Raw genomic sequence first — 21,685 nt, 5'->3', positions numbered from 1 at the left:
TATCTACTAATCTATTACTACGGCATGACGACGTCCCAAAACCAGTACGGCACAAACCTTACCTTGGCGATCTCATGGTGCACCTTATGAAGGGCCGCTATTTTAATGGATCGAAGTCAGTTGGTTCCATGTTTGCTCAAAAATTCAGCGATATCGCGAAGAATAAAGCCGAACGGCCCGAGGTCCCCATTCCTATGGTCGCTTTGACCAGTACTTCAGTAACGTGTTTTCATATCCGATGCTAACATATTTTGACTCTATAACTATCTAGGTGTACGCGGCACTCTTCTGGAAGGCCCAGGGTGCTCCGACGAAATTTAACTTCACAGGGAACCAGTTTAGTGAAGTATATTTCTTCCACGTGCAATTTCTCGAGGATCTGAAGGCGAACACACCTAAAAAATTCCACAAACTCATGGCGGATATTTTTGCTGCAATACAGTACGTCCGATTTCTTCCTCCAGCAGTCTAAATTCACCCGGAGTCTTTTGCTGACAGGGATCTCATGCACACGAAGAAGGCTGCTGCCGAGATGAAAACTGATGCTCTCGCATTTCTTGATCTCGATGGGATGGACGAGTAGGCGTTCAATGGTGTTTCTTATCTTTCTCGAAGCTGTCTAATACAGTATATAATTCACGCTCGCTCATAAAAACTAGAAAACCCTCATACATCATATTAACTACACTCTTTTTAATCACAATTAATTGTTTTCGTGTATACAAGCTGGAACTGAGGAACATCTAACTCAGATAAGGGACCGAAAATTTTCACCACACTAGCAGTACACCATGTATTTGCGAATAATAGTGAATAATATGAGAAAACCTTCTTACAATTATGCTGAAGTTAGAGACCAGTAAAAGAGTTCTTATAATCTGCCAAATTGTCATATTTTACAGAATTATCGGAAATTATACTAATTACATCTAAACTATGAGGGGGGGTTTTTCCTGATGAACTCTTCGCAGACTGTGAGTGTCTTGATCCTCCTTTGAGCTCGAGCCATGCTGATCCAAGTCGTTGCCCACTCTTCGCACACTGTGAGTTTCTTGATCCTCCTTCGAGCTCGAGCCATGCTGATTCAAGTCGTTGCCCACTCTTCGCAGCGTGTGAGTTTCTTGATCCTCCTTGGAGCTCGAGCCATGCTGATTCAAGTCGTTGCCCACTCTTCGCAGCGTGTGAGTTTCTTGATCCTCCTTGGAGCTCGAGCCATGCTGATTCAAGTCGTTGCCCACTCTTCGCAGCGTGTGAGTTTCTTGATCCTCCTTGGAGCTCGAGCCATGCTGATTCAAGTCGTTGCCCACTCTTCGCAGCGTGTGAGTTTCTTGATCCTCCTTGGAGCTCGAGCCATGCTGATTCAAGTCGTTGCCCACTCTTCGCAGCGTGTGAGTTTCTTGATCCTCCTTGGAGCTCGAGCCATGCTGATTCAAGTCGTTGCCCACTCTTCGCAGCGTGTGAGTTTCTTGATTCTCTTTGGAGCTCGAGCCATGCTGATCCAAGTCGTTGCCCACTCTTCGCAGACTGTGAGTGTCTTGATCCTCCTTCGAGCTCGAGCCATGCTGATCCAAGTCGTTGCCCACTCTTCACAGACTGTGAGTTTCTTGATCCTCCTTCGAGCTCGAGCCATGCTGATTCAAGTCGTTGCCCACTCTTCGCAGCGTGTGAGTTTCTTGATCCTCCTTGGAGCTCGAGCCATGCTGATCCAAGTCGTTTCCCACTCTTCGCAGGCTGTGAGTTTCTTGATCCTCCTTTGAGCTCGAGTCTTGCTGAGTGAAGGAATTGCTGATGCATCGGCAGAATGTGAGTATATCCATCCCTCACCGGCCTTGAGTTATACTCACCGAAATAATGCCTGATTCGTTGATAGCTTGTAAGCGTAATCATCCTCAGTCGACCTCCTGTCCCGCTCACTCACGCAACTGTTGATCCATTGTTAGGGTGTGAGTTTCTTCATCCGCTGTCGATTTTGAGCCCTGCTGACCAAGTACGTTGGGTGATTCGTTGACAGATTGTGAGTTGGTCTATCCGCTGTCAAGCTCGAGCCATGCTTACTGAAAACATCGCCCACCCGTTCACAGACTGTGAGCGCATCGATCCTCTGTCGAGTTACAGCATTGCTGACCGGTGAAATTGCCGATCCACGTTGACAGTATGTGAGTGTGTTCTTCTGCCGTCGAGCTCGAGCCTTGCTCACTTGTGACATTACTCGCTCACTCACATTGCGCATTCCTTAACAGGGTGTGAGTGTCTCATCCCTCGAGCCTTTCTCACCAACGACATCGCTGATCCATTCATAGGAGGTGAGTTTGTTCATCCTCCTTTGGCCTTGAGCCATGCTGACCGAAGCCATTATTCATTGACAGGTTGTGAGTGTATTGGTCCTCAGCACATCAGGAAAAACCTCCCCAGGGAATTACCCATATATCCACAACATTACATTGTTTTACTCGACTTTACATTGTTTTGCTTGACTTTACTCAGTTTTTTTCAGTTATCACCATGTAAAACTACATGTTCACGATGCGTGTCCTATCCTAATTGAAGTAAGTGTACATGTCTTTGAAAACGTTCAAAAGAAATGAGGGGCATGCATCGAGAACGTCTAAACTCGTCCACTCTGCAGGAACAGCTCCTCGGCCCATCAGGAAAACCCTCCCGAGCGAAAAGCGTTATAATTTTAGAAAAACATTGTGATTTTCAAAATTTTATCTAATAGTCTGAAATTCCAAGTATTATAAAGAAAGAGACTGCAGCATCGAGGACGGTGTCGCTCGTCCATTCTCGTGGCCACGGGACAACAGCACCGAAATCCGGTATGAATGGGAGATGCACACCATTCCCAACACCATGTGTAAACGCCCAGTTCACGTCAGCAACTGCTGACGTGGCTCAGACAAGTACAGATGATGGATGAGAGTGGAAGGAGGGAATGGGAATGGCGGATCCGTTCTGCGCTCAGTCCTCACCACTGTGAGTGTCACCAGCGGTGGCCTGAGCCGCGGCCTGAGTACTGTAGATGTAAATTGCAAGTTTTGGTTAATATATAAACTTGAAGTACTTACCTGTAAAGATACCCTGAAGCAATTACTGGCGGGAGGTGCATACAAGCGCATGGACAAGCACAGGCAAGCGTGAACGAGCGGAAACACAGCACTAGTACTCGTAGAAATGGTATATTGCAGTACTGTATGTACCAAGTATGTACACAGCGAACTTAGTTGTTTGTGTAAACAGTCAATGTTGACTAATCGTGAAAAGCTCCCACGGTTGAATTCAACAGAAATATTTGCGTGTCCCTCCAATATTAAGTCCTTCACACCATAACTCACTTAGATATCTGTGCCGCTGCAGCCGTCGCCGCCGTCACTCCGCAATCTTCTCAACAGAATGGCGCATTGCCCTCAATGCCCTCGACATCACAACCTATTCCACCTGCGCACCTGACGAATTTCCCTGACGCAACGCGTATCGGTGGAAGCGCTGGCAGCCGCGAGCTCTGGTATGTCTGCCCCATTTTCCTCCGTCTGACCCATCCAACCCCCCTGCAGGAATTCGGTATCGACATTATCGGTGAAGACAACAAGACCACCATCCACCACAAAGTCGCTGCCCGCGTCATGTGTGTATTCACAGACGAAGACGCACATCTTGCTGCCCACGTAGAGGCCATCCCAACATCTGCCTCTCTTCCTCCCAACATCCAGGTGAACTCCAGAAGAGCCGTGACACTGGCACAGAACTATGAGCTCTTCAATGGATGACATTCACGACACGCTCAGTGGTCTATTCCCGCCACTCTCTTTATTCCTACATACTGACTATCTCCCTTCCCCATAGCCCCCAAACCTACCACACTTCACCCAATTGCTCCCTCCCATGCGTTCACAACAAGCCTTGACCACCTCTGCACCCACACTCGCATCTGCCGCGCCTGTCATATTCCGTACCTGAAGCTTCTCGTCCGGTCCGGTCCGTCCGTTCTCTCGGTTCCATTCTAGAATTCATTTCCCCGTGTCCCCATTTGTATATGCTTCTTGATGCCCCTATACGCCCGGATCCTTCTGACAGTTAATATCCGGGTTCATTCTGATCCGTCCGTTAGTCTATTCATTTTCCTTTCATTTAACTTGTCCCCCCTGTTTCATTTAATCTCCGGCTCCATTTTCGATCGTCCGCAGCAGTTCATATCCGTTAGTACATTTTCTACATAGCCCTCTGATCCGAAGACTGCGCTTCGGCCGGAAACCCGTCGGATACCTTATAGTATATAAACCCCTTGTAACCCGTAGTATATCCTCAGTTCGAATATCATCTTAGACTCAGTTCATTCCTCGTGTTCCCTCGGCTCTTAGGATTGTCTTCCTAGTCCGACCCTCCGAGCCTCGGGATTATATCCCTAAGGCTAAATCCCTCCGCTTCTACCTTCGGGTAGTCTGTACCTTGTTAGTTTCTACCCGGACGAAGTCTCGGGTAGTCTTCTCTCTCTCGTCCGGCCCGTCTATACCCTTCGGCCGACGATATCCAACCCCCTGTAAATTAGGGGCACGTACTCGGGTAAAGAGCGCAGCGCACGAGCTGAAGCTAAGCCCCTCCGGTCCGACCCGTTGAACACGGTCTTAACAGTATATTCGAACTCACACTTTACCGAGTATACTTATCATCATGGCTCCCACTCAGACAACCAGAACCAACCTCGCCGCGGCCGGTTTTCTAGCCAGCTCACGAAACGCTGCGTCCGACGCACAGAACTTCACTGGTTTCACTCGTCGTCGTACGAGCGTACTAAGAACCCCCACGGACAGCGTCTCGCAAATTATAAACCGCCCGCACCCAGAAACTCCTACTCGCCCGACAACCCCCGGACCATCAGACCCGGATGGGCCTGACGACGGTGGTGATTCAGATCCGCCGGGCGATGATGGGGATGACCCATTTGGTGGGCCCCCGGAGGACGAAGACGATGGGCTAACCCCCGCTGACAGAATCTTCCTCCGCTTCTCTCAAGCTATTGAGAACCTTGCCCGCACTACGCGGAAATCCCCATCCGAAGACTCCAAAGTCAAGGTTCGGGAACCCGATACTTTTGACGGGTCCGAACCTCGCAAACTCCGCGCATTCTTCGTCCAATGCGAACTCAACTTCCAGAACAAGGTCCGCTCTTTCCGCACGGACCGGGCTAAAGTCAACTTCGCCCAGTCCTACTTGAAGGGCATGGCCCTGGAGTATTTTGAGCCCGACCTCCTGTCCGGTGCAACTAATGACCGCCCGGACTGGATGGATGACTATGCTGAGTTCATGCTAGAACTCCAGACCAACTTCGGCCCCCATGACCCAGTCGGGGATGCAGAAATGCAACTCGAACAACTCGTTATGCGCGACGGACAGCGCATTAATAAATATGTAGTAGAATTTCAACGACTTGCTTCCCAGGTCCGAGGTTGGGGCGACGGAGCATTACGCCGTCAGTTCTATAACGGACTTCCGGCCCGCATCAAGGACGAGATTTGTCGTCAGGGGAAACCCGTGACCCTCGCCGAGTTCAGATCCCTATCCCAGTCCATCGACGCCCGATACTGGGAACGCAAGGGCGAGACCTCCCGCGAGGTTAAACCATCCACATCCGCGCCTCCAACAAAACCATATGTACCTCCTACCCGATCCTTCGCACCCGCTACTGACCGGACAACCCCTTCCGGAAGTAAACCCTCCAAACCCTCTACCTCCTCCTCACAGCAACCGGACTTGTCCTCAAAATTAGGCAAGGACGGTAAACTGACATCCGAGGAGCGCCAGAGGCGCATGGACATGAGGCTCTGCCTTTTCTGCGGTGGACCCGGCCATACGGCCCGGGACTGCTCCAAATCGACCTCGCGCGCTGCCAAGAGCCGTGCAACCACAGTGGCCCCGGATGCTATTCCCGAGGCCCCTGTTGAGGCAAAAAATTAGTCCGTGACCCTCCTGACTCCGCGCGGGGCGAGGGTCGCGTTGACTCAACCCGCGCATTGGAGTTACGACTCAACGCTGTCGCACTCACAAACCCATCATCACTCCGTCCATTTGTATCCATATCCGCATATCCGAACATTGCCCAATTTCCGGCTTTAATAGATTGCGGGTCCTCACACTGTTTCATAGAGACAAGCTTCGTCCGAAAGCACGGACTCTCTACCTATGCTATTCCTCCGCTCTCGCTCCATTTATTTGATGGTACTTCTAATGCTACCATTACACAAGCAGTAGATTTACCGATCCGATTCGCATCCGGTGTAGTAACCTCCGATACATTTTATGTAACTCCTTTGGATTCATCTTGTCTTATCGTCCTTGGATATAGCTGGCTCTCCCGACACAATCCGTTGATTGACTGGGTTAAGGGCAGCATCGAGTTCCGGACGATACCGCATGGGATGCCATCGACTCCCCCGACGTCATCAGATCCGGATTCACCGGACATCCTTCCTCCGACTTCACCGGGCCCTTCGGGTCCTTCCACTGATAAAACCGCTCCTCACATTTCCTTAGTCAATGCAGTCGCCTTTTGTCGGGCCTGTAAACTTCAAGGTTCGGTCCAGTTCAGCATATACCTTCGTCCTACTGGCGTTGACATCCGGTCCGCTTCACTCTCGTCCGAACCCCCGGACCTATCTGGGGTCCCCTCGGATTATCATGAGTACACGGATGTATTCGACAAAGGCAAAGCCAGCCAACTTCCTCCTCACCGGCCTTACGACCTGAAGATCGATTTAGAGGACGGCTCTGCCCCGCCCATCGGTACTATATATTCCCTTTCCCCAGTTGAGCTTGTAGCTCTCCGCAAGTTCCTAGATGAGAACATTGCAACTGGTCTCCTCCGCTCCTCTTCCTCCCCGCACGGAGCTCCGGTCCTTTTTGTCAAGAAGAAGGACGGATCACTTCGGCTCTGTGTGGATTTCCGAGGCCTCAACAAAATCACGAAGAAAGACCGCTACCCACTTCCCCTCATAGCCGACCTCCTAGACTCTCCGAGCCGTGCAAAAGGTCTACACCAAAATCGACTTGCGCTCGGCTTATCACCTTGTCCGCATGGCGGAAGGTGATGAGTGGAAAACCGCGTTCCGGACCCGTTACGGGTCCTACGAGTGGTTGGTTATGCCCGAGGGACTCACTAATGCCCCGGCGGCTTTCCAACGTTTTGTCAACACTATCTTTGCCGACCTACTGGATGTATATGTCATCGTATATCTTGACGACATCCTTATCTATTCTCACGACCTCGCATCCCACAAACAACATGTCCTTGAAGTCCTTCGTCGGCTCCGTAAGCATCGCCTATATGCAAAACCGGAGAAATGCGAATTCCACTCCGACTCGGTTGAATACCTCGGCTACCTACTTTCCCCTACCGGCCTGACCATGTCATCCGAGAAGATCCAATCCATCATCGACTGGCCCGAGCCCCGGAAGGTGAAGGACATTCAGTCCTTCCTCGGGTTTGCCAATTTCTACCGACGGTTTATCTTTAATTACTCGGACATTGTTGTACCTCTCACCCGGCTGACTCGGAAAGATGCCCCATGGGATTTCTCTGATAAATGCCGGACGGCCTTCACCACCCTCAAAACCGCCTTTACGTCGGCCCCGGTGCTCACGCACTGGATGCCCGATGTCCCAATTGTTGTGGAGACAGATGCCTCGGACTATGCCATCGCTGGAATCCTTTCTATCGTTTGCCCGGACACAGAACTTCGTCCGGTTGCATTCTATTCCAGGACATTAACAGCTCCCGAGCTCAATTATGATACCCATGACAAAGAACTCCTCGCCATCTACGAAGCATTCCGGTCCTGGCGCCATTATCTTGAAGGCTCGGCCGAGCCAGTTGATGTTGTCACGGACCACAAAAACCTTGAATACTTCGCTACAACCAAACTCCTTTCTCGCCGGCAAGCTCGCTGGTCAGAATTCCTTCATCAATTCAACCTCATCATTCGTTTTCGGCCGGGAAAACTCGGTGCTAAGCCCGATTCCCTAACTCGTCGTTGGGACGTCTACCCCAAAGAGGGGGATAAGGACTACGCTCGAGTTAACCCTCACAACTTCCGGCCCGTATTTGCCACGGAGCAACTCGCTTCGTCCCTACGAGCATCCGACCTAGCAATCCCAGTACTACGCGCATCAGTATTAATGGATGTTGAACAACTCCATACGGATATCCTATCCGCCCTTCCGGACGACCCTATCGCCTCTACTCATCTCCCGAACCCTTCGGATCCGAGATGGACAGTGGACGACAATGGGTTCCTCTGTTGCGATAACCGCATATTTGTTCCCGAATCCAACGACCTCCGTTTACGGGTCCTACGGAATACCCATGACCACCCCCTATCCGGTCACTTCGGTCAGAACCGGACCCTAGAGCTAATCCGTCGGGAGTATACTTGGCCGGGAGTACGTGCCTATGTCAAGGATTATGTTAAGTCCTGCACTACGTGCTCTCGGGCTAAAGTCCCTAGACATAAGCCCTACGGCCTACTCAAACAACTCCCCATCCCCGAAAAACCCTGGAACTCTATTTCCATGGACTTTATAGAACAACTCCCATCCTCGGCCGACTTCACGGCCATCCTGGTCGTCATAGACCGCTTATCCAAACAAGCCATATTCATCCCTACTTTCGATACAATCACCTCCCCGGATCTCGCACGACTTTTCCTGTTACATGTATTCTCCAAGCACGGAGTCCCGTCCCATGTCACCTCCGACCGAGGCACGGAGTTCGTCTCTCACTTCTTCCGCTCCCTCGGGAAAGCACTGGACATGACCCTGCATTTCACCTCGGGTTATCATCCAGAAGGCGACGGTCAGACCGAGCGTGCCAATCAAACCCTCGAACAATACCTCCGGATCTACTGTAATTACCAGCAAGACAACTGGTCCGAGCTCTTGCCCTTGGCAGAGTTCGCATACAACAATGCTCCTAGTGCTACCACGGGTGTTTCCCCCTTCTTCGCTAATAAGGGTTATCACCCGAACATATCCATACATCCAGAACGAGACCTCTCATCCGCCCGGGCCCGAGAATACGCCATTGACCTCGATGAGCTCCATCAATTCCTTCGGGATGAGATGTCTTATGCGCAGGATCGATATCAAGGCCTGGCCGACGCTAGACGTAAGCCCGCACCGGACCTCCAGGTCGGACAACAAGTCTTCGTCAAAGCCAAGTACTTCCGCTCCACCCGTCCGTCGAAGAAACTATCCGAAAAGAACCTCGGACCCTTCGATATCATCGCCCGCCCGGGCACCCATTCCTTCACAATCCGCCTCCCGGACGCAATGCGATCCGTACATCCCGTCTTCCATGTTTCCCAGCTCGAACCCGCAACCCCGAACACCATCCCTAACCGAATCCAACCACCTCCCCCACCCGTCTCAGTAGACGGGGAACAGGAGTACGAGATCTCTGAAATCCTTGATACCAAAATCGACCGAAGAAGACGGACGTGTCAACTACTTTACTTAGTTAGGTGGGCCGGTTATCAGGGGACGGACGAAGAAACATCGTGGATCCTCGCTACCGAACTTGGAAACACGTCCGAACTTGTACAAGACTTTCATTCAGCATATCCGGACAAGCCGGGTCCTATTGTTGTACAGTAAAAACAAAACAAAAAGATACATTGTACATAGGGAAGAGACATCCGGATCATCCGGACCACCCTACTCCTCCATTTCACCCCCATCTCCGGACTCCTCCTCTTCACCCTCCTCAGTCCCTTCCTCAGTATCCGGCCCCTTCTCCAACTCCCTCTCCCTCTGGAAAAACATCCTCATCTCAGTCAGAAAGAGGGCCTGGAAGACCCTTTGTTGCTCCAGGAGCCGGCCGATGGCACCGGTGCTACTTTCGGCCGCTTCAACAGTCCTCTCGAGAAGACTGTTGGTCCGGGCCAACTCGGCGACCATGTCGTTGACGGCCGCCACCCAAGCCTGATCATCGTACTCCAAGAAATCCTGCTCCTCGCCAATAATGCTGGGTAAGGGGCCGGGGACGATCTCAACAGAGTCGTCCGAAGGAACCGGACTCCTCTGACGCCTCTTCGCCTTACCCTTAGGAGACGGAGTCCCTGCAGTACGGGGCCGCTTCTTACCCTTGCCCTTGTCAGTATCCGTCCGGGCGGGTGGCGCCCCACCATGGCACTTCATCTTCGCAGTGCGACAGTGGTCACATGCGTTGACCGGCTTCAAAACCATCAGTAAAACTCACATCCGGACGAAAGAAGTCCACTCACCCGGCCCGTGGCAGACACGCCCGAGTAAACGCAGGCCCGCTTCTTATCGGAGCAGGGCTTACAGGGTCGTCCGACGTCCTTGGGTCCGACAGAAACCTATATCCATCAGACAAAAACATCGGCCGAGAAAATTCGCTACTCACTGCAGGCCCGGACGAAGCGGACTTCTCAGCAAGCCTCTTCCGGGTCTCCTCTATATCCTTCTTCTTCTGCTCCTCCCTTAATCTCTCCTCCTCCTTCAGCCTCTCCTCCTCCTTCAGTTTCTCCTCCTCCAAACGCTTCCTCTCGGCTTCAATTTCCGCGAGTACTCTTTCTTCCTCCTGGGCCAGCTCTTGCTGCGCTGCGTTTAGCCGGGCCCGGATGGCCGCAATCCGGGCATTGGTAGCCTGGGTAGAGTCGGATGGGGTCTGGGACATGGTAGTGGAGTTGGTGGGTGGTAAGAATCAAAGGGAATGGCGTCCCATCAAAACCCTCAACCCTTTTATCAAATTTTCAATAAAACCCGGGTCCGTTCTCGCGCTCTTATCATCGGATCGGACATCCGGCCTCGGCCTCGTGGGCTCGGCCTTAATGGGGGGATACTGTCATATTCCGTACCTGAAGCTTCTCGTCCGGTCCGGTCCGTCCGTTCTCTCGGTTCCATTCTAGAATTCATTTCCCCGTGTCCCCATTTGTATATGCTTCTTGATGCCCCTATACGCCCGGATCCTTCTGACAGTTAATATCCGGGTTCATTCTGATCCGTCCGTTAGTCTATTCATTTTCCTTTCATTTAACTTGTCCCCCCTGTTTCATTTAATCTCCGGCTCCATTTTCGATCGTCCGCAGCAGTTCATATCCGTTAGTACATTTTCTACATAGCCCTCTGATCCGAAGACTGCGCTTCGGCCGGACGTCCGTCGGATACCTTATAGTATATAAACCCCTTGTAATCCGTAGTATATCCTCAGTTCGAATATCATCTTAGACTCAGTTCATTCCTCGTGTTCCCTCGGCTCTTAGGATTGTCTTCCTAGTCCGACCCTCCGAGCCTCGGGATTATATCCCTAAGGCTAAATCCCTCCGCTTCTACCTTCGGGTAGTCTGTACCTTGTTAGTTTCTACCCGGACGAAGTCTCGGGTAGTCTTCTCTCTCTCGTCCGGCCCGTCTATACCCTTCGGCCGACGATATCCAACCCCCTGTAAATTAGGGGCACATACTCGGGTAAAGAGCGCAGCGCACGAGCTGAAGCTAAGCCCCTCCGGTCCGACCCGTTGAACACGGTCTTAACAGCGCCCGCAAACCCAGCACCCCTGCACCTCCCCCAGAGCACCCTGGCCTTTCTCCTTCGAGCTCGGGCCATGTTGACTCAAGTCATTGCCCACTCTTCGCAGGCCGTGAGTGTCTTGATCCTTCTTCGAGCTCGAGCCATGCTGATCCAAGTCGTCTTGGCGCATGTACTTCCTTCCTCAATCTCAGATTTCCACACCACGACCTCAGCAGCACTCGGGGCGCTTCAAGAAACTCAGGCTCGCTATGACAAGGAGTCCTCGGCCAGTTTCTCCACCACCTGTACCCACACCAGCACCGCCCACCGCCCCACCACTTGCTGCTACTCCTACGACCTTCACAGCCCACGTACGACACCTATTCACCTGGTGACTCGATCACGCAGTGCCACCCATCGTTGAAGTTCCTTTTGTGGGCGGCGACTCGGCGAGTCTGATTAGGTTTATTTAATACACCAGTTACTTCCTATCTACTATTACTTCTAGTACCGCTACTCTACCATCATTACCATATCATATATATATCGAGTCTGGACAACAATATAATGTTTTTTTGTTTACATCGGTGTGATATTCAATGGTCGTGAATGGCACAGTATGGATGCTACAAACATTTCGCGTTTTTTCGTGTTTTTTCGTGTTTTCCTCCACTTTACCGTGACGGTGTCGACGGGGGACTGCAGTTTACTAAGTAAATGTCAGTAATGTGAGATATTGTGATAAAACATGGTAAAACATGGTAAAACATAATAAAACATAGCAATTCACACAATTTTCGCGTAATTTCCGCGTAATTTCCAGGTATTACACAGGGGAGGTTTTTCCTGATGCAGAGGGTGACGATTTTCAACTTTCCATCATCACTTCAGCTTTACGACGATCAATGTACAGAGATGCGGTCTAGGATACTCTCTGTGGTGCGTTCAATTGGTCACAGGCTGTACACACATGTTCAAATGTACCAGACTTCCCCCAGTGCATCACCATTCGAGCAAATTTTCCAGCTTGGTTCTGGTGATTCTTCAGGCCCCATTGCAGTGAGCTTGCTCATTTTTAATCATTTAGCTGCTGTCATTATTTTCGAACACTCTTTCTACGTTTTCGACCAGCGACGCCATGCTAAGGACCAGCAAGAATCTGTTCCCTCTGTTGATGTCGCTCTTGAGCGGTATATGGCATCTCCGCATGCAATTGCTGTCAGGGACGCAGTGAACACTGCCGTCCACGCAAATCAAGGAAACTCGACTAATTCGAAAGCAAAGCTATTGTTTAGACGTTTCCGGAGGAAGGACAGACAACCTAAGGATTACTCGGGTTTACTCGAAACCATTCTTAAAATCGCTTTAGAACATCGCCTGCGTATGTTTTAACTCTCATGATTTTGGCAATCCCGCTGATGTATTTGTCTTCAGCACGACCTTGATGCGAGTCAATAAATCACGACGTAGGTGATGCTTGGAGTCATATTATGGAGGCACATGAGGGTTTCTAGAATGGTCTGTCGAGGGCGGTTCAAGTTTTGAGGGGTGTGGCACTATCAAATTTGTACAATCATGCAATTACGGGACTTTCTCTCTAGTATGGCGTTTATATGCTTGAAGCATGCTGGTCATTTAGCTGAGACAGCGGTTAAGCCTACTATGTCTCTAACAGCAGCTTGATGTATCTCCCAACTATTTCTGGTCCGATTGGTCGGGTCAGAACTGCGTATCATTCTGCTGCAGTGTTTCTCAACTTGCGTGAATTTTTCATAAATCATTAGTGGTTTTCAAAGTCGAACGTAGAAAAAAATTCCCAGCGAAATTTTGCGAATTTGGATGCTGCCGGTTCGGCAGGTTTCGGACTCCGCCTTGCCCTGCCTGCGTGCTCGACATTGTCGTTACTGGCGTCGACGCTGCCAAAGTATCAACCCGATCCTTAATCGCCGTCGTCAGAAACACCCTGGACCATGTCAAGCTCCAATCAGAGAGGTCGAGGCGGTGGAGTACAGGTCAGCACACCTGGCAGTACGGACACTGGGAAGAAGTGCACTATTCACTGGGAGGGGGTTCGTGGTGCTCGTACTGAACGTCTACTTGCCTGGTGCAAGGAAAATGAAGATGCACGCATCAAGCTTTTCTCGGATTCTGCAAAGGATGCTAAGGAGCAAGGCCGGAAGAAGAAGCAGAGTGGAACTTCGAGAGATATCTTCTATTCACAGGTTGCACAAGCTGTATTTTCAAATGACGAGGATCCGGAGGTGCAACGACTTTTCAAGGAGGATCCCAAGGCTTTTATTAAACCAGTTTCAACCCGTTTTGGCACGTAAGTATCTAGTCCCTGTATCATTCATCCCCCCACTAGAATCACTGATAAGATGTTTCAGGCTCAAGAGAAAATACAACGAGTTCAACAAGGAGCTCAAGCAGTCAGGAGCCGGAAAGACATATGCGGAGCTACAGGAGGATCCAAAGATGAAGTCGTTGATCAGTAAGTTTCAGCCGTTGTTGATCTGCACATATCTTATTGCGTCTGTCAGATACAAAGCTCGAAAAATTTCCCTGGTGGCCTGAGCTTCATGGCTGGTGGCGGACGAACCCAGCTTTCAATCACGCATTTTCTACTGCAGATGCAGGGCAAGATTTCGCGTCTGCTGCATTGGAACATTTTAATGTTTCCAAGCAATCACAACCACCGGCTACATGTGACGACGACACGCACACGGATGATGATCCCGATGATATAGTTGAGCTTGGGGATGGTGCTACGGATGGTGCTGACATTGTAGATGGGGCAGATGATATGATGGTTGACCGGTCCCCCCACATGGAATCACAATCCTCGGCACCGTCACCGCTGTTGCGTTCGGACCGCGGTCCTAGTGACACACCCAACTCGTTCTCACTAGTTCCATTGCCACAGTGGTGCGCACGACCCCAACTCCCTCCCCTCATAACTTCTGAGTCTGACACACGTGGTGTGATATCGTTGAACTCTCCTGAGCACTCGCCCGCACCCAAGAAAAATGACACCGACAATTCACTATCTTTTTTCTCCGATCTCATGGAGTCTTCACCTAGCCGTCGGTCTACGCCCATCGACTCGGAGGACTCAGACACTGGTGGTGCCAGCCGAGCACTGCAATCTCTTCGCGTCAGCTCACTTAAAGGAAGTCGTGAAAGTTCGCCTTCTCTTCCTACAAAACAGTCTCGTGCACCTACTCGGAGTGCTTCACCTCACTCCAGTCGTGCCCCCTCTTCGTCACGCAAGCGCCCTGGCAGCAGTGCTCTCGAGCAGACCTCTGCCGCTGCAGAAAGGATGTCTCAGACGACAGAATCCCTGATTTCACACCTTGATAGCAAACGTGAGGGTCGTATTGAGCAGGAACGCTATAAACGCATGAAACTGGAGAGCGACATTTGGGCTCGTGATCTCAAGGTGCGCAGTGCCCGTGACGAGCGGGAACATGCCATGCGTCTTGCTGCACAAGATCATATCCACCAGCAGGAGAGGATGACTCAACAAATCGAGTTTGCAAAAATGGAGATTGAGCTGTCTCGTGCGCGTCGTGAAGAGGAGGAGGCTCGTATTCGTCGTATTGCTATGGAGCGTGGTTTTGATCAAGCTTGAAGTAGGTCTGTACTATGTCATCACGCAACAGGTTTTCAGGAAATGCATTTGTATTCGATCGCGCCAACCCAGTCCTTTCTCGAGAAAATCTCAAGCGTGATTACACACAACTAACACTACAGGTTTACATGCATTTTATTCTTCTAATACTTACTACAACGAGGAAAGCAACCGCCTCTTCAACACATTGCGAAAATCCTGCCCCGCACTTCCAATGTAAGTCTGATCACCTACTATATCACCCTCTTGCTGATCATCCTCTCCTGCGTCACCATCAGCTTGCCTCAACCTCCGAGTTTCCTGATAGAAGGATATGTTCGAGTCTTCGTGGTTTAGTTCCTCCTCGATTTCGACAATAAGATTATGCAGAATCAAGCACGAACGGATCCACATATTTGCGTAGTCGAGGTCCTTCTGGCTTTGGATTGGGATGCGAAGTTCCCGCAGTGATTGGAACCGGCCCTTGATAGAGCCGAAAAAATGCTCTGACCGAACACGGACCTAGACGCTGGGTAAGGACTATGAAAATATATTATTATTAATGCTTACCGTTGACAGGTGATAGTTGAACTTCTTTTGTTCCGCCGTCAAACTCCCTCCTGGTGGCCGTTTATACGGCGGCACACACCAGGTTCGTGCAGCATACGCCGAGTCTGCCCACAACCACTCTCCTGCACCAAAAAACGACTCAGGATTCCGGGAGAGCCTCGTTCGCGCAAACACGTTCGAGTCATGAAGACTCCCAGGTACGCCGATGACGTAGTCCACAATACGGAGATTGTGAGGAAATATAATGACCTTTTCAATTGTAAGTCACTGCGCTGCACACTGAGCCGATGCTTACCTGGGCTGTTAGAGAGTAGTCAGAGTTCTTGTCGAAGAAGCCCTCCCCATGCCAACCGGGCTTCTCGTGTAAGGGGGACGGAGTCCCATCTACGCAAAGAAAACCACCACGCCATTCACGACACGTCTTCTTTTCCACATAAGCTTTTGCCCGCTCTCGCTCAATTTGATCCTCACGGTCGAGCGGATCAAAATGAATGGCCCGGTCATGCAATTGTAAGATCGCGATCATCACCCGTTTGAAACAATTGTAGACGGTCCCCACAGACACTCCAGCCCAGTCAGATATATCTTCGGTAGTCGCGGCATTGCCATAATGGCCAACACCATTGAGAAATATGGCGAGTTGGACCGGGACGGGAAGTTGTGGGTTGTTCGATTTGTTTTGGAAGATAGGGTGTGTTTGGATTAACGCCGTAAGTCTGTCAAACACGTCCGCATTAACACGGAGCTTGCGGCGAAATTTTTCAGGTGATAATAGTGCCCACTCTTGCAGCAAGTGTAGTTGGGGTGCACGACTCAGAGACAGCCGGACATCAAGGACTCGGCACTTCTCCACCTCATCGTGCAGTGCCCCGATCGCATCAAAGAACTGTGTGAAGACCTGATCACACAGGTCTGGGATGCCGCTCGATAGAACATCAGAGTATGCTGTCACGAGTGATGTTAGAGAGCTCGTTGACAAGGCAGATATGATGGATGATGTAGGGGACACCGGAGAGGCTGGCCATGCGGGTGACGCAGTCCGTATACTGATATCTGAGCCGCTACGAGTACCAGCGTTGTCGATCTCTGATTCCTGATCAGAGTCTTGATCAGAGTCTTTCTCTAGTAGCTCATCAACAATAAACTCAATAAGCTCCATGTATCGCGCAATCGTAAGGTCATCGGTCGCTTTTTTGAGGGTACGAAGTAGTTTTTTTCGATCAGATTCCCGAGGCATAGGTATAGTAGCAAAATGTTATAGATATGATGATGGTCACGGTACAAGGTATCAGACTGATTTGTCATCATCGGAGCTTCAATTATCGGCAAGTCGCAAAGTTCTTAGCGTTTGAAATTTCTAAGATGTCAACTTTGAGAACCACTATTGTCATTTCATAATTATACTCTACAGAGACACATGGAACGTCCCCGACAACATCAGTGACTCTAGCTAGTGGCTAGGTAGGATCTCTGGAAAGCCTGCAACTTGGTGAATAATGGCGATGGACTCCAAGCAGCAGACGCACCTTGAAAATGTCCAGCTGTCGTTCTTTGCAGGGACAGCATGCAGATTATCGTGGCGCTGGCCTATGAAATCAAGGTAGTGCACTAATCCCACATACGTTAAGCATTTGCGCTCTGTGCACCCAAGGCCCATGGTTAGGGTGCAGCATTAATCGAAGCAGCCGAAACGAGCAGGATGCGAGGTTCAATAAACCCAGGGTGTTCCACCCTTTACAATATTGCGAGCCACTGCCTGAACGTCACTGCCCTCAGGCCTCATCCTCATTTCACTGCTGTCAGACAGTGCAACATGCGAGAAGTCACGGAAATGAAATGAACTCACTGTCTGCCATGCAGAAGACCCGAAACCGCTCTTATATAGTTCAGGTCGCCGTTCAGGAATCCTGGAAATCGACTGACAGCTGTTCTGCGACAAGATCAGCGAGATATTCGGATTCGTGACTTTGGCACGCCGACTCAGGACGTCCCATTAACACTCAACTTCATCTAGATTCTTGTACTCCACCTGGCCCGTGAGTGTCTTAGATTGAACTCCGCGTTACATTGCGCAACAGTGGGTCTTGCTGCAGCAATGTATGACCATGGATCTGTTGGCGAAGGACTCCCCATATGCTGTACTAATTGCTAGTCTGACTCCGCGCAATACCAAAGTCTACTCGATATCCACACGTTTACCGCGCATGCCCGCCCTCGTGACGGAATCGACCAAATTTCTGCGCCAATCCTATCTGAGCCGTAACGAGTCAAGGCTTCGGTATACTCGAGCAACGAGGACGTTAAGTGGCTGCCGTAAGTATATCATGGTTATCACAACTTAAATTGCTGGGGACGTTACGAGCATCGTTAAGCATCGGGTAAGGTTCCTTCCATGTGATATGGATGTCAGAGTTCGTCCAGAATCATCTTTGGGTAATTAAAAGCCGAGGAATGTGTTGAGTTTCTGGTCCTGTGTGTGTGATATGGTCAGTCACTGCCACTGGCCCACTTCTGAAACGAATCATTGATGCAGACTCACAGAAGGAGTTAGGACAATGCGCAGAAGCCGTTGAAGAACCACAAAACAGCCCCATATTAGTGATTCCCGCAGGTACACATTTGAGTCATCGCAACCTGCGGCCAGCAACTGTCCATTAGCAGCGTTCGGGTGAGAACAAACTCAGCGGAAGAGGTTGGGTCGACTCATACGAAAGTTTCAAATTCGAGGTAGATATGAGACGTGTATTTTCTACAACACAAAGTCAAGGATGAGAGACGTTTAGAGAAGGAGACTTTCTTTGAGGCGTTCGGTCGTGCCCGGAGCCAGGAATCAGCGTATAAGATTCTGCTGGCTGTATGAATGTACATGGGCTGTATATATTACGTTTTGCGAACGGTTGACGAGCCCAGAATCGGCGTGAGGAGCATATGGCGAGGCGAAAATACTCGGTGAAACATGGGTATCGTGAAGTTTGATCACAAGGTAACGAAATAGAACGGGAAGGTTCGTAATGGATCCTTACAACATCGAGTCAAGATGCACTCGCTCGCAGGTTAACCGGTTACAGCCGAGCTGGTAACTACTACTACTAGGTAACAAGCCGCTCCGTCTGGGTTTCCTGCTCTTGACAGGCTATACTCTAATACTAGTGTCATTCAGGATGACCTTCCCCGTCTCGACGTCCCAGAGCCTCACCATCCCAGATTTTGGTCAATAAATGGTTGTCTGATTTTTGTCGTACTTCAGCCATTTCGCTCAGAGCATGATGTCACTCACTGCAGTGCCAGGTACGTATACCACTCCGAAGACCTCGGCTCCACAGAAGAACGGACGGATTGATTGAGGAGACTGTGGATGTTTGGCTCGGAGTTGAGAGAATTGACACTGTGTACAAAGGTGCGTTTTGAACCTAACAGTACTGTGGAGACGAAACACTTTAGTTGTGCCTCTGTTGGTGCCGTGCTGCATCATGTTCTACCCTCACCTGTGGTAGTGCTGTGAATAGATTCTCAGACACCCTGTCGGTCTACCCTATATCTTGAAAATGTAATTCGCTTCACAGCGAGCCCTGTGGCCATTTTGGAGGCCTCGAGATTCACGCTAACAGACACGCGTGTGGATGACAGCCCATTTTGTGCATGTATGTGTTCGCCAGTTCCCTCTGGCTCAAGATGGCTCTTCACCAACATGCTCTTGGGTTTCGCGCTTTCCTCTGCGTCAATCACTTGTCACTCCATATATTCGCATCTGCAGCTGCAATAGGATTGTCTGGCCCGCGTGGATTCAGGCTGTGCGCCCTATGATTAGAGCCTTATGTTCGCAAGAATCCTGCATCGCTCCTGGCATTGCTCTTTTGTGGGTGTTGCGTGTACGAGCTGCCGTTTTTTACAGTGTAATATGATGGTATACGTTATATGTTCTGATGTAACCGGAGCTGCAGTTGTCCTGACCGCACTACTAAAACTACGTTCCATGCTATAGTTTTCATTAAGACGGGATCACCAGCTCCCGGATTACTTTTTGGCCGACGTCCACGGGATTCGGCATTGCCTGGATTGGATATCTTATAAATGACCCTTGAGCAGAGCAACTTATCGCCGCATTCACTAGCATGAATACTTCTCAAGGGTCACAAGCTAACGTGCTCTTGTGGTCAAGCGTGAGTACAACTTCAGTTGTCGAGTCAATCCTGGATCGCTGATGTATCGTCGAAGTACTGTTATGGTGCGGTTGTAGTCCATTAAATCAGCTACTTTCGTTGATCTGTATTTCGCATCTCGACAGTTGCATTGGCATCACTTTGGGTGAGCTATTGACGTTATCTTGCAATGACTCATGATTTCACTTAAATCGTGACATTCAGGTATACGACTACATACTTTGCATGGCTGACTCGGCAAGTGGAAATTTACTTGAACGTCCTATAGGTGACTCTGAACTGTAGTTGGTGCAGATCACTTTTATTGTCAAGTCTCGGCGAGGGCTCGGCACAGTGTTTTATCTCGTCTGCAAGTTCTCGCCATCTGTTTTCATATTACTGAATATGCTTGGTGAGTATCGGATTTTCACCTCCATGCTGCCCCCAGGATGTAATGCGTTCATGATGTTCTTCAGTGACCCTCCTGCCTCGTGGCTCATCCACTGTATGGTTAAACGTTGCAAATATGTGAATTCAACTCATTCCCCCATCATAGCTTTGTCTCTTCTTATATATGCTAAATATTTGTGAGTCTAATGATGATTTACCCTGATACATACCTACTCTGGGTCAAACACTTCATTAGGTGCAGGTTTTCTGTCGATGTTTTCCGCTGAGTGTAGGTTTACCAATCGAACTAGCTATCATTGATCCTGTCCTCTAACATCTACACCCCCTGATGGACCAGGCATCTTCATACTCAGAACGGTTGCAGTATGGGAGCGTGATAAAAGGTTCTTGGTGTTCAAATTCTTCAAAATGATTGTGAGACCAATGCTGCAACCAACTCTATACAATCGATGTCTGACTCATCCTTTGCAGGCCTATTTGGTGCCAATCCTCGTCTGCTTTTATGAATTTATTGTGTCAGCAGGTGTGTGAATCTCTTGGAGTCTTTTCCTGCTCAGCTCTCAACGTCTAATTTCTTCATATAAGGAGAATGCTCGATCCATGGGGGTATCAGATATGTGGATGCAAGGGGAAGGTCTTCAGTGGTTGCCGTGTACTGTTTGGCAATTGTTGCAGAGTCAGGTTAGTATTAGGAACTACCACCCGAACATGAGCTCGAACTAACCGTATGCATTTGCATTCACGCACTTTCAGGCACATTGGGGTGTGTGGTGTATCGCGCCTCCAAGGGTCATGGTGGCTGGAGGATCGAAAACCGACTTATGCGTGGTCTCATTTATCATAATCTACTATACTTCGGCTGCAGCTTTGGTTCGTGCTCAACTCATTCTCGAATATCCATTGTTTACTTGCTAAACGGTACAGCCTTTTCTCTCAGTGTCGTCCTCGCCACAATCTTCCTCTCGGTAAGCCACTCTCTGTGCACAATCAAAGCCGCCCCATTAACGTGAGATGTAGTTTCCGGTGGTACACGTGATTGCTGAGTTTGTTCATTTTCACTTTGGAGGAGGTGATGGTTACTTATTCGGCAACAGGACTCAGGTCGTTGTTCTGTCTCTCTTGGTCACGCGAATGCACAGGGACTTTTGGAGATTAGATCGTACCGCTCGTGGCATCGATGGAGTAGATATCTCTCTCTCAACGTTCATGGCACAGTAAGCCCAGATGTAATGTGGTGGGTACTTCCCTCTCTGAAGCATCGCACGGCTAATATCCGATCGAGGAAAGACTCTCAGAAGACGGGAGTACCAAACAATGCTAATGAGCCTATCACTAAGCTTGATGGACGAAGTATTTTTTACCAGTAGACTACTAGATCTTGTCACAACACATGTATGATATACCTGGAGGACTGATATAACTTAAAGGTGTAATCTC

General features: G+C 49.9%; 6 protein-coding genes across 6 annotated transcripts; 5 read left to right on the top strand and 1 right to left on the bottom strand.

Annotated features, from left to right (window-relative positions):
- Nucleotides 1-45: 45 nt before the first annotated feature.
- DEU56DRAFT_762343 (uncharacterized protein) lies at nt 46-583 on the top strand (the record flags this gene model as incomplete). Its single annotated transcript, XM_041350677.1, has 3 exons — nt 46-218; nt 272-441; nt 499-583. Coding segments are annotated over 3 exons (428 nt in total), but the record flags the coding sequence as incomplete, so codon positions are not given.
- A 397-nt stretch (nt 584-980) lies between these two features.
- DEU56DRAFT_867079 (uncharacterized protein) lies at nt 981-1,586 on the bottom strand (the record flags this gene model as incomplete). The annotated part of the gene is made up of 1 exon (XM_041355402.1): nt 981-1,586. A coding segment is annotated over one exon (606 nt), but the record flags the coding sequence as incomplete, so codon positions are not given.
- A 1,754-nt stretch (nt 1,587-3,340) lies between these two features.
- Nucleotides 3,341-3,954, top strand: DEU56DRAFT_938453 (uncharacterized protein; the record flags this gene model as incomplete). The annotated part of the gene is made up of 2 exons (XM_041358847.1): nt 3,341-3,707; nt 3,841-3,954. Exons 1-2 carry the CDS (start codon nt 3,408-3,410, stop codon nt 3,952-3,954), a joined length of 414 nt encoding a protein of 137 aa, XP_041200816.1. The 5' UTR covers nt 3,341-3,407.
- Nucleotides 3,955-11,612: 7,658 nt separating this feature from the next.
- On the top strand, nt 11,613-12,963 carry DEU56DRAFT_920208 (uncharacterized protein; the record flags this gene model as incomplete). Its single annotated transcript, XM_041358400.1, has 6 exons — nt 11,613-11,648; nt 11,695-11,889; nt 12,374-12,457; nt 12,506-12,554; nt 12,606-12,899; nt 12,953-12,963. The coding sequence occupies 6 exons, from the start codon at nt 11,613-11,615 to the stop codon at nt 12,961-12,963; spliced, it is 669 nt and encodes a 222-aa protein (XP_041200815.1).
- A 525-nt stretch (nt 12,964-13,488) lies between these two features.
- On the top strand, nt 13,489-14,210 carry DEU56DRAFT_749878 (uncharacterized protein; the record flags this gene model as incomplete). Its single annotated transcript, XM_041349475.1, has 3 exons — nt 13,489-13,844; nt 13,906-14,009; nt 14,059-14,210. Coding segments are annotated over 3 exons (612 nt in total), but the record flags the coding sequence as incomplete, so codon positions are not given.
- Nucleotides 14,211-21,005: 6,795 nt separating this feature from the next.
- DEU56DRAFT_844298 (uncharacterized protein) lies at nt 21,006-21,649 on the top strand. Its single transcript, XM_041355101.1, has 4 exons — nt 21,006-21,118; nt 21,173-21,213; nt 21,266-21,291; nt 21,343-21,649. The coding sequence occupies exons 1-4, from the start codon at nt 21,070-21,072 to the stop codon at nt 21,464-21,466; spliced, it is 240 nt and encodes a 79-aa protein (XP_041200813.1). The 5' UTR covers nt 21,006-21,069; the 3' UTR covers nt 21,467-21,649.
- Nucleotides 21,650-21,685: the final 36 nt, after the last annotated feature.

This window comes from Suillus clintonianus (genome assembly GCF_016758775.1).
Source record: "Suillus clintonianus strain FC179 chromosome Unknown DEU56scaffold_208, whole genome shotgun sequence".
Taxonomy (NCBI): Eukaryota; Fungi; Basidiomycota; class Agaricomycetes; order Boletales; family Suillaceae; genus Suillus; species Suillus clintonianus.
This window is presented reverse-complemented; position numbering and strand designations above follow the sequence as displayed.

Bases quoted from the DNA above. Each gene is read 5' to 3' on its own strand.
- DEU56DRAFT_844298 (XM_041355101.1), top strand. From the start codon at position 21,070: ATGCGTGGTCTCATTTATCATAATCTACTATACTTCGGCTGCAGCTTT. The intron at 21,119-21,172 runs GTTCGTGCTCAA...TAAACGGTACAG, and splicing joins ATACTTCGGCTGCAGCTTTG to CCTTTTCTCTCAGTGTCGTC. The intron at 21,292-21,342 runs GTTTGTTCATTT...ATTCGGCAACAG, and splicing joins GTGGTACACGTGATTGCTGA to GACTCAGGTCGTTGTTCTGT.